The 12,866-nt window shown below is 44.4% G+C and overlaps 1 protein-coding gene across 1 annotated transcript in view; it reads right to left on the bottom strand.

The window, feature by feature from the left end:
- Positions 1 to 1,368: 1,368 nt before the first annotated feature.
- Positions 1,369 to 12,866, bottom strand: part of cacna1g (calcium channel, voltage-dependent, T type, alpha 1G subunit) — a gene marked incomplete at both ends in the record, with an annotated part of 252,992 nt that continues 241,494 nt past the window's right edge. Inside the window, 6 exon segments of the mRNA XM_084141330.1 lie at positions 1,369 to 2,379; positions 4,573 to 4,742; positions 5,061 to 5,280; positions 6,890 to 7,012; positions 8,397 to 8,540; positions 12,473 to 12,866. The exon segment at positions 12,473 to 12,866 is cut by the window's right edge and continues 38 nt beyond it. Coding sequence (XP_083997456.1) covers positions 1,369 to 2,379; positions 4,573 to 4,742; positions 5,061 to 5,280; positions 6,890 to 7,012; positions 8,397 to 8,540; positions 12,473 to 12,866 — 2,062 coding nt within the window.

Here is a 12,866-nt window from a genome sequence, read left to right as displayed (position 1 = left end):
ATGGGTGAGATTGTTTTTATTTTATTTTATCCATTTTGAATTCAGACTGTAACACAACAAAATGTGGAATAGGTAAAGGGGTATGAATACTTTCTGAAGGCACTGTAGATTCAGACATACTACATCAAGTTCTTTCAAAACTAAATAACGGATTCCCAGGGTTGTGTTGAAGAAATCAGAGTTTGTTGGATGGAATATTATTGTATGTGTGTTTTCGTGAAATCAGGACAGCCTTGAAAATATGATAATGCATCTCATGAGATTTGATCCTGTCAATAAAAATATTCAAACACTCCTCTAAAGTCTTAATGTTTGTCATTTTTGTTAATGTTTGTTATGAAGTAAATAACATCACTTTGACTTATCCCATTCTGTTGCCTACCTTCAAACCACCAAAGTCCCCTTCTTGTGCTTAAAAATCCAAGCTCAGTTTAATGAGTTGTTTTTATATCTCTCTCTCTCTCTCTCTATATATATATATATATATATATATATATATAAATATATATATATATATATATATATATATATATTAATCCTACAAATACATGATTCTCAGCACTTTGAAAAAAAAATCACTTTCCTCAGCAAATCAAGAAAGCTAGAAAATATCCCTAAAATTAAACAAAACCGACTAGCTAAACATTTTTTCGAACATTGAAACAAACAGAGAAAAAATGTAACCCATCACAAAAAATATCACCCCAAAAATATATATAATGAAATAAAAAAAATCTACATCCTGTACAAACACTATGGCCCAATAATTTAAGAAAATAGTGTCTCTAAATCGTTCATATTGCTTTGTACGTCCACTGTTGCCCGTGTGAGGGTGAAGTCCCACTGTCTAACACTAAGCATTCCCAATAGTGGCCACAGACGGGCGCTATCCAAAGTTCTTGGTGCTGACTTCACTCCAGAGGTCATGGGGTCGACCTACAGCCAATGGCATGCAGGTGTGGTAGAAGAGAAACAGTTATGTTTGTATTCTTGTTTCATCTCTGGCTATGCTGTGTTCTTTTCGCGTTCTCTTGGTTTTGGCAGTACAACAATACAAAGACAAGGGATGGTCACACTACGACAGTACTGCACTGATCCTCAATAAAACCAAGGATGATTTGACCGTTTTGTTGTAGTTTTACCATATTTACTCTCTACGGCATTATTACTACTACGACTATCACCATCACGGATACACCAAGTGTATCGTGTGTTTACATGTGTGTGTCTGTGTACCTATGTGCTTTTTCGTTCGTCTGTGTGTGTGTGTGTGTGTGAGTTAGTGTGTGTGTGTGTGTGTGTGTGTGTGTGTGTGTGTGTGAGTTAGTGTGTGTGTGTGTGTGTGTGTACATCAGTGTGTGTGAGTGTTCAGTGCTCAGAGCTTGTCTTCTCGAAGGAGAAGCTGGGCAGAGTCAACAGCTTGGGGTTGGGCCCCCCTCCCTCCTGGCCCAGCCCCTCCCCTGCCCCGAGGTCAAAGGAGTCCTTGGAGTCACTGGAGGGAGCCCGTCTCCTCAGACAGGAGGTACCCCGGCTGGTTAAGGGAGGGGGCATCCCTAGCCCCCCCAAACCCCCCAGGGCAGGGTGGAGGCTGGGCTGGGACTCCAGTCCATCAGCGGGGTCTACGGAGATACACGGGGGGCTCATTTTCTTCTTGCGTCGGGGAGAGGGCAGGGTCTGTGTTGTGGTCTGGGACTGGATCTGGAGGCTGTCTGCTCGGGAGACAAACCCAGAGGACGTGGACGTGGTGCTGTGCTGGGGGCTGGACTCTACGGACGAACACACCTCCACTGAGTGGCGCCGAGGATCGTCCAACCAGGACAGGGGGCGTGGCCGGGGTGCTAAAATGCTCCGCCCCTGGGTGTCAGCGCTGTGGAACCTCTTCAGCTGCCTCAGGCATGGCCCGCTCTCCTCACCACAACCAACCTCATAACCTTGGTAACTGCCATCGAGACCTCCGACCTCTGACCCCAGTCCGACCCCGATGACATCCTCACTCCCCGCCAGCCCCGCCCGGTTGATGAGCGACACTTCCTGGTCGGCCGAGGCCTCTTCCTGTCTCCAGGGGCGAGCGGGGGGGAAGGGAGGAGGGGAAGAGGAGAAGGAGGAGGGGGAGTTGGGTGAGGAGGAGAGGTGGTGCTGGTCGTGGTTTGAGAAGGGGTGTTGGGTGTGAACACTACTGGGGCGCGACCGTTGAGGGGATGCCCCTGGGGTGGCAGGGACCAGCCGGAGAGAAGGCTGCTGGTGAAGATGGGAGGAGGAGGAGGAGGAGGAGGAGGAGGAGGAAAGGGGGAGGGCTAGGGAAGCTACATTTAGGACCCTGTCCTCACCCTCCCCTCCGTCAGAACACAGGGCCTCCTGGGAATCATTAGATACTGCCACCTAGTGGAGGAAGGAGGGAGAAAGGGGGAGGAGGGAGGAGAGGGATTAGGAGGGATGATGCAGTGAGGTTGAAAGAAATGGAGAAAGGTGTAAGAGGAGCGGGAGAGAAGAACAGGGAGAGTGGTGAGGCATGGAGGGAGAGATTGAGACACAGGGGATGGGTGGTTAGGGGGACATGGGGGGGTGAGAGGGGGGAGACTGGTTAGTGTGAGGTGACTGGGTGAGGATGCCCAATAGGAGTGAAGGTCAGAGTCCACCATTAGTCCAGCATGCTCCCAATACCATCTCTGTCTCATTGTGATACAGAGGAAATGTTGAAATTGCAATAGAGTGCAACTAGTAAGTATATTGCTGTATGTTTATTGCACAAGGGAACAATTCCAGATTCAGATATGTGTCAAGAGTATCTGTTTCATAAAGAGATTCAGTGACAGCATGTGATTTACAGTAGCAGCAGTAGTAGAGCACAGTTTGTCTCAGCTAGGGCACTGGGTACAACCATGGTTTCCCAATGTCTAAGTGAGAGCCCAATGTGTATTCCCTGTTTAACAGAAGGAGTATTGGGAGATATGCCTAGTCTGGTGCACTGCATTCTGAGCCTCTCCCAATGCCCAATATCCTCAATACCCTCTGTCCTTGTAGCCCAATCAGCTAACTCCCCAATGACTAAAATGTATTGGAATTTTAGAGGGTGGTACTGTAGGGCAGTCCTTCAGCTTTTTCTCCTCAGAGAGGTCAGAGGGCAAAGGGCAGAGAGTACTGGGTCTGTGTGTAGCTTCAGGAGAGGAACGGTTAGTAGAACAAAATGACACACTACAAAAGTTACAAAAGTCTCATATAGCATCCTTTCCATATCTTCTGCAATTTGAGATGACATATCTGAAATATCTAGGTTGTTATGTGACAAAATATGGACAGAAATGAAAAGGTAGCTATTTGAGCGTTTTGGGACTGTCCACAGAATATTTATGACTGGTAGAATTGTGAGTCTTGACAGAAAGCACGGATGATGTGACAACATCGACATCTAGTGGACTAAGATATTATAGCCAAGCCACATTGCCAATAACACAGCTACAGTAGCACTAACAAGTCCTCTTAGATTTTTTATCAATACCTATTTGTGATTGTAGAACAATTCCTGTCATACGGGGTAACACATATATATTTTAAATATTATAATTTATTCTCAATAGTAACTATTTCATCAATATAATCATCTTCATACAATCACAATATTGCCCAAAAAGGACAACAAGTGCTCTAAAACAGTCATATAAAATATGTGGCCAAATATTATGGACAGAACTGACAGTCCTGATTTGAACCCTGAGTTATAACAATGTAACATGTAGTTACAATAGTGTGATATGTAGGCCAAAGCCTACAATTCATAGGCAAATTGACTACATTTTAGACTAAAATACATTCCATTAATCAACAGATGCGTGATAAAGATATCAGTAGGTAGTTCACATGACCTTATAGGGGTTCATAAACAATATAGTCCCCTATTTCTAAAGGAATTAACAGTCTAGCCATTCCAAAACTATGATCAACGCTACCTACGACAGTTGGCCAAGTGAGATGCATTGTGGCAGATGGTCAGCAGAAGATAGACAAACAAGGGAGCAAGAAGGGGAGGAGGAGAGGTCAGAGGAAAGGGGAGTGTGTGTGCGCGTGTGTGTGTGTGCGCGTGTGTGTGTGTGTGTGTGTGTGTGTGTGTGTGTGTGTGTTGGAGGCAGGGTGGATAGGATATAGGGATGTTCAGTATTTCTGAAATCAGTGGTAGCGGGTCAGGAGTTGCTATTTAACTGTTTCAGAAACAGGAGTATCTGTGTTTGATCAGTAGCTCTGGTTCTGGTGGTTGCTGAACTAGACTCTGTTAGTAACAGATACAGGAGAAGGAGGCAAGCAGATGGACAGAGAGACGGACAGAAGAGGGAGGAGGAATGGAGAAGTTAGAAACACATAAAACAGACAGGAAGAAGGGAGGTAGAGGGAGGAGAGAAGACAGCATTAAGAGCAGAGCTGAGAGGAAGGAAAGGAAAGTTTAGGAAAAACATCATATCAGCAGAAACATGAGGAGAAAAACACAATGATGAACAGTCATTTCTGATAGAAAACATTTGTTACCTCCGGTGTGTGTGTGTGGGGTGTGTGTGTTTGCCTGCCTGCATGTGTGTGTCTCACCTGTCTGCGGAGCGTGCGGCTGAGTGTGTGTGCGCGCCGTGGAGGGGGTAGTCGGGGTGTATTCTCTGAGTCTGAGAGGCTGTGAGGACTGATGGGTCTGAAGAAGTCTGTAGGAACAGCCAACTGCTGGGAGCTCTTCTCTGGTTGGGACCGCACCGAGGTACTGGAGCCTGTGGAAACACACACAACACAAATATAACTTGTTTTTCTCACACAAAACCACAAGGGATTATCAAAACAGTAGGTGTGGGTAAGGTTGGTTCCTGGTCCTACTGTTCTAGAAATTACTTGGTTTTCCTGACAGCATTCACTTTGATCAAGGGGAAACTATGTGTGTGTGTGTATGTGTGTGTGTTTCTGTGTGTGTGTGTGTGTGTGTGTGTGTGTTTGTGTGACTGTGTGTTTGTGTTTGTCTGTGTGTGTGTGTGTGTCTGTGTGGTTGTGTGTGTGAACAATGTCGGCGTGTAGAGGGAGTGTATGTACTGTACCTGACAGGGCCCTGTTGAGGGCCTCTATGTGCTGTGGCCCTGTAGCCTGTGTCAGTACTGGAGCTAAGCCAGGAGCCAAGCTGGCTCCTGGGGGTCCGAAGGGCTCCAGAGGCAGGAACATGTAGCTGTCGTTGGGTAGAGAGTGGGTGCGGCCCACCATTGACTTCCGTACACTCAGCAGGTTGTCCTCCAACGGCTCCTCAGAATCAAGTAACTCCGTCTGGGGGACAGAGAAACAGTCAGCCTCTTTCTGGAGCTTCTTGGAGGTCTGACCACGGGTCTTTTGCAGAGACTTCACACACTCACTCACACACACTCATACTCTCTAACACACTCTCCACACTCTCCACACATACACACATGAAATAAGTAATTGTTGGCACACTGAGCGACAGACCAGACAGACGGCATCATTGCACTAGTGGCAGAGAGGAGACTGGCACAGACCTGGCTCTGGGCTCAGAGTTACTGAAACTAACTGCAACCATATTGTCTATGTCTTTATTGTAGCAAAACAAATGAATGAAGCACTTGTACGCTTGAGCTTTTTGCTGAGATCGCTTATCATTTATGCCACAGCTTTAGAGCAAGAACATTATTCTATCTATGGGTTCTGAGAGCCAGAAAATACAAGCTAGGCCAGTGCCCTGCTATGTCCTTGGCTAGCAGACAACATAGCTAACCCACAGCTACTAACTACAGAGATCGGAGTGGTACTACATTCACTTGTCACATTGTTTATAACACAGAGGACAGCACAAAAGAGAGAGCGAGAGAGAGACAGAGAGCGAGAGAGAGAGAGAGAGAGAGAGAGAGAGAGAGAGGACAACGCAAACAGGAAAAAAAGATAAATAACAGAGATAAATAAATAAATAAATAGAGGAAGACAGAGAGAGACAGAGAAGGATAAAAGAGAGAAAGAACAAGTGAAAAAGAGATACGGACAGGTGAGCAGGCGCACTAGTCTACTGGACTGGACTGGAACGGACAGACACCAGGCTAGAAAGGTGGAATGAAAAAGAGAGAGAAAGAGAGAGAGCGAGGGAGAAGAGCGGATGGTTAAAAAATCCCCAGGGTCTTCCAAACTCATGAGTGTGTCCTGCTCACATCTCTCTGTATGTAACCTCCAGTTCTATGATTCATTTGAAATCATTAATGTATTTGTGTGATGCGTGTGCTGGGTTTGGAAAATCCCCCTGAGACAGCTATTACATTCATCACACACTTCGATACAACCTGATTGATTAATTCAACACCCTTTTGGTGAGTGACAAGGTAGTACGTCGCCACCACCCTCTGAGTCTGACATGCAATGGAGAGAGAACGACTCTCGAGCCAACGAGGGTAAATTGGTCGTCAATTATCCCAGATTGAGAGTTGTCGGGGAAACAATTAGCTACGTTGTGTGGAAGAAACTCAGAGAGCTGAGAGCAGCGATGTCCTCTCTGAGCCACCGTAAAGGACACTGTGAGGAGACTAATTAGAACCTAAGTAGTGTAGAGGGAGTAGCTTAACCTCGTGTACCTCTCTACCCTATCTCTGCCACTCAATTAGTGTTCAAGTTTACAAGTTGCTTGATTATCAAATTACAATAGTGTCATTACATGCATAATTCATTGGTTTCTTTAGACATCTCTATATAGTGTTTATATAGTGTTGCCTAATTGACATCCAGAAGGTAACCTCCAACCTATAGCCAGTACCCCAGAGAGAGTGAGCCTGGAGGGGGCAGCTGAGTTTGGAAGCTCCCTTGGGTAAGGCTAAGATACAAGAGACTGCAGAGGAAGAGGAGGTGATGGGATTAAGAGAGAGAGAGGAACTGTCAGTACGTTGGACTCCAGACTGGTTAGTAAGAGGGGGTTAATATCATCAGGGGCGGAGTCGTCGGTGAGTGCTAGGGACCAGGATTTGTCGGAGGCCAGAGAGAGAGCTTCCATCTCCGCTAGAGGGATCTAGATAGAGAACAGACAAGGCCCGGTGAGCAGAGAAAACACACACGCACACACACACAATCCGACTAATCACACAGACAGACAGTGACATGACACACATCCTACAATCTGATGACACGCATAGCACAGACGTGACAAGACATCAGACAGCATGTGCTGTAACAACACACAAGCACATACTGTAGATATAGCAAACAACCCTACACAACACCTAATACCTAAGATTGAAAACACACTCAACAACAGAAATATCAACAGATACATGGATAAATCACACACAAACCAACACACACACAGATATATAAACCTAATTTCAGACCAACAGATATGACTAACAGTTCAAGCAAATATACAGACCAACAGTTAATCAGATGACAAATACACAGCAATATAACATCACACAGACAAACCACAAAATGGTCTATTAAATATGATATTGAAAGGTTAAACTTTTTATGAAGAGTAATTGACACAGGCTGAGCTGGGAACATAAGCAGACTTCATGTAATGCAACCTTAGTTTAGCTAGCATCATTTTACAACACTGAGCACCACCTTTGAAGCGTTCAAACTCCCAGAGCTTGCTCTGCTAAAGACTTACTGTTTCTAGCTTCCCTCCCTCACTCACCCCTAACCGGGAGAATTAATTGAGGAAATGCTTTCTGACAGGCAAAACGACTGGGCCAGCCATGCAGACACGGGCAGGGGTCCTAACTGGCAGAGACTGAGTGGGCGGCTGGAAGAGATTTCTGCTAACTTTTCAGAATCAGACAGAGAGGGAGAAGCAGGGAGGCTATTGCTGCTGCGGCATTACGTTAGCCTCAATTCTTTTTAAAAGCTTTTAGCAGACACTGTTTAGCAATGCTAATGTGATTGGCTGAATCATTTTGTCCTGAATGGGGAAAAAGAGGCATTCAGATGCATAATTCAACAGTGATACATCGCTCATTGATCGGGAAATGATCACGTATGGTGTGTGTGTGTGTGTGTCCAGCCAGCTTGGCAGCGGAGTCCAATTATTATCATTAATTTGTGCTCAATCCCTGGATGGTTCGTTTTCAAAGCTCAAAGCCAAGTGTGTGTGTGTGTGTGTGTTAGTGTGTGTGCGGTAGGTATACTACCATATCATTACCCTATACAGCCATGCTGAGAGAGTGATATTGGAGGGTGACCACATTTCTAATAATATTATTGGCCAAGGAACACACAGGGGATTAGGGGAACACACACAGTTAGAGGTGAGAGAGTTGAGTGTAGTAAAAGAAACAGGAGGGAAAAAAGGTTGAGTTAGAGTAGAGAGGAGGGTGTGTGCCATAGATTGAGGCTGAGAGAAGACTGCAGCATGGGTGTGTGACTGAGTGATTGGGTGAGGCGAGTTCATTGACCTTCTTGTCACTGCAGTGCTTGCTGGGTAGTGGGGGCAGGGCGTAGTAGTGACATATTGACCCTGACAGGTTGTCCATCAGACTCAACTCTCCCTCCATCGAACCCTGGATCACCAAGGAGACCGAGTCAAACATCGCTCTCCGCTACAGACAGACATAGAGAGACAGAGACAGAGAGCGAGAGAGAGACAGAGACAGAGACAGAGAAAAAGAGACAGACAGACAGACAGACAGACAGACAGACAGACAGGAGGATACAGAAAGAGCGTAGAAGAGACATAAATGTAGACAGAAATAGAGAGACAGACAGAAAGACGAACAGGGAAAAAGGGAGCAGGAGGGAGGAGGAGGGGAGTGAGGGAAGACGACAGGTTCAGGTGTGGTAGAACACATACAGAGAATAAAACGCAGGTGGTGTGTGCACATGCTTCAGGACACGCATCAGGTTTTTAACCTACGTCTGGTCTATACAGAGTCTATACTCCCGCTCATAGTCATGTTCCTAAATACTGAAAGTTCCTTCATCAAACCAGAAGGGGGCAGTCAAACACTACTAAAACTCCACTCTCAACCCCAGAGAGAGAGGAAACATTGGAGCTTAACCACACGTTTCTGCCAGCAAGGGATGACAGAGAGGAGAGAGAGATAACATCAGAGGAATGATACAACCCAACCTCTAGTCACTATAAAAAGGCCTGTTGGCTGGAAATAGCAGTCTAGTAAACAACATACGGCTGTGTCCTGTCTTTCCCATGGCATTACAGTGACCTATGATGGCTGGCACTAGTCTACTGGGACTGATACACATACACAACTTTATTACGGGAAAAAGGTTCAGTACACATCACTTCATTTTGTATCAGAAAGTAGACTGGTCCTCTTTGAAGTCTCGTAGATCGATGCATTGCGCTCTTTTTGTCTATAAAGCCCTCTTGAATAAACTTCCACCATACCTATCTCATTGTTGTGTGTATGTACTGACATGTATGTGTAACTGATAGATGCACACACACATACACTACATGTTAATGTTTTTAAATGTATGTACATTGTAAAGTTTTTTGTATGTAATGTCTTTTTCGTTATGTGTCGGACCCCAGTAAGACTTGCTGTCGCCATTGGCGTCAGCAAATGGGGATCCTAATAAATCTGAAATCTAAAAATTGTTAACCTTAAGATGTATAAGTTACCAGACCTGGACTCAAAGGATGACTAACCCTGGAGATCCCTTCAATCTCCAACGAGTTAAGTAAATCTGCTTTCATTTATTTTGTGCAAATTGGACGCAAGAAGCCCAAACAGATATATTTGATTAAAACATAATAATTTCAAACCTTGCTTACATTTGTATATGATCACGTCTCTTTCTATTATGCATGAAAATACTTGGGAACAGATTTCCAAAATTAAAATCACTAGGAGCTGATTCCCTGGTGTTTTTACAGTCTTTTATGTCCATACACAAATTATATATATATTTATATTACCAGTCAAAAGTTTGGACACACCTACTCATTCCAGAGTTTTTCTTTATTTTTACTATTTTCTACGTTGTAGAAGAATAGTGAAGACATCAAAACTATGAAATAACACATATGGAATCATGTACTAACCAAAAAAGTGTTAAACAACTCAAAATATATTTTATATTTGAGATTCTTCAAATAGCCACCCTTTGCCTTGATGACAGCTTTGCACACTCTTGGCATTCTCTCAACCAGCTTCACCTGGAATTCTTTTCCAACAGTCTTGAAGGAGTTCCCACATATGCTGAGCACTTGTTGGCTGCTTTTCCTTCACTCTGCGGTCCGACTCATCCCAAACCATCTCAATTGGGTTGAGGTTGGGGGATTGTGGAGGCCAGGTCATCTGATGCAGCACTCCATCACTCTACTTCTTGGTAAAATAGCCCTTGAACCGCCTGGAGGTGTGTTGGGTCATTGCCCCTGACTTTTGACAGGTACTATATATATATATATATTTATTTATTTTTTGCTCAGAAAACTTTTTTCTGAAGAATGTGTTTGTTTCATTTGATTGATTGTGTTTTGCTTTTCGTGTTTTGTGTTTGCTTTTCATGTATTGTGTAATTGTTGTGTATATAGATATGTATATTACAATTGTTGTTGTTTATTGATGTGTTCATGCGGGGCTCATCTGCGAAAGAGACCGTGGTCTCAGCATGACTCCCTGTTTAAATAAAGGTTAAATAAGGTTAAAAACACACACTCATTTACAGTACAAGCAGACAAACACACATACAGTTGAAGTCGGAAGTTTACATACACTTAGGTTGGAGTCATTAAAACTTGTTTTTCAACCACTCCACAAATTTCTTGTTAACAAACTATAGTTTTGGCAAGTCGGTTAGGACATCTACTTTGTCCATGACACAAGTAATTTTTCCAACAATTGTTTACAGACAGATTATTTAACTTATAATTCACTGTATCACAATTCCAATGGGTCAGAAGTTTAAATACACTAAGTTGACTGTGCCTTTAAACAGCTTGGAAAATTCCAGAAAATTATGTCATGGCTTTAGAAGCTTCTGATAGGCTAATTGACATCATTTGAGTCATTTGGAGGTGTACCTGTGGATGTATTTCAAGGCCTACCTTCAAACTCAGTGCCTATTTGCTTCACATCATGGGAAAATCAAAAGAAATCAGCCAAGACCTCAGAAAAAAGATTGTAGACCTCCACAAGTCTGGTTCATCCTTGGGTGCAATTTCCAAACGCCTGAAGGTACCACGTTCATCTGTACAAACAATAGTATGCAAGTATAAACACCATTGTACCACGCAGCCGTCATACCGCTCAGGATGGAGACCCGTTCTGTCTCCTAGAGATGAACGTACTTTGGTGCGAAAAGTGCAAATCAATCCCAGAACAACAGCAAAGGACCTTGTGAAGATGCTGGAGGAAACAGATACAAAAGTATCTATATCCACAGTAAAACGAGTCCTATATCAACATAACCTGAAAGGCCGCTCAGCAAGGAAGAAGTCACTGCTCCAAAACCGCCATAAAAAATCCAGACTATGGTTTGCAACTGCACATGGGGACAAAGATCGTACTTTTTGGAGAAATATCCTCTGGTCTGATGAAACAAAAATAGAACTGTTTCGCCATAATGACCATCGTTATGTTTGGAGGAAAAAGGTGGCTCTTGCAAGCCGAAGAACACCATCCCAACCGTGAAGCACGGGGGGGACAGCATCATGCTGTGGGGGTGCTTTGCTGCAGGAGGGACTGGTGCACTTCACAAAATAGATGGCATCATGAGGAAGGAAAGTTATGTGGATATATTGAAGCAACATCTCAAGACATCAGTCAGGAAGTGAAAGCTTGGTCGCAAATGGGTCTTCCAAATGGACAATGACCCCAAGCATACTTCCAAAATTGTAGCAAAATGGCTTAAGGACAACAAAGTCAAGGTATTGGAGTGGCCATCGCAAAGCCCTGACCTCAATCCTATGGGAAATTTGTGGGCAGAACTGAAAAAGCGTGTGCGAGCAAGGAGGCCTACAAACCTGACTCAGTTACACCAGCTCTGTCAGGAGGAATGGGCCAAAATTCACCCAACTTATTGTGGGAAGTTTGTGGAAGGCTACCCGAAACGTTTGACCCAAGTTAAACAATTTAAAGGCAATGCTACCAAATACTAATTGAGTGTATGTACACTTCTGACCCACTGGGAATGTGATGAAATAAATAAAATCTGAAATAAATCATTCTCTTTACTATTATTCTGACATTTCACATTCTTAAAATAAAGTGGTGATCCTAACTGACCTAAGACAGGGAATTTTTACTAGGATTAAATGTCAGGAATTGTGAAAAACTGAGTTTAAATGTATTTGGCTAAGGTGTATGTAAACTTCCGACTTCAACTGTACACAAGTGAGGGAAACTCATTCAGAAGTTCTATAGTTATGGAGAAAAGCATCTGTCTGCAGATTCTACTGTAGCTCCTCATTGCTAATTCCTATTTGCCCCTGAACCAGGGATAGGATTAATTCCAAACCCCACCAACACACACACACACACACACACACCCAGGTGTCAACCACACTCACCTCTAGTGGTGGCTCCCGGCCTAGCGGGGGATCAGTGCTGATGTGTATGGAGTCTCTTCTAGTGATATCTGCTGGGGGAGAATCCATCACGCTGCCCCTCCTCTGGATCTCCCACTCTGGAGACCTCCAGGGGGAACCCCCAGGTCCCTCCTCCAAGCCCAGGGACAGAGGGCTTAGCTGGGGTGATCTCCCACTGCCTCCCCCTCCCCTTCCTCCATGCTGGAGCTCCAGCTCTAATTCAGCCTCCAGCTCTGCCTCCTCCTTGGCCTCTTTGTTGCTCTCCTCCAGGTGCTTCATGAGGACGGCTATGACCACGTTGACCAGGACAAACTGGGCAGTCAGCACAAAGGAGACAAAGTAGATAGGAGAGACCACCGTGTTGTAACAG

Source organism: Coregonus lavaretus (assembly GCF_964263955.1).
Source record: "Coregonus lavaretus genome assembly, chromosome: 25".
NCBI lineage: Eukaryota > Metazoa > Chordata > Actinopteri > Salmoniformes > Salmonidae > Coregonus > Coregonus lavaretus.
Note: the sequence above shows the minus strand (reverse complement) of the source record. Positions and strands in the feature narration are given on the sequence as shown.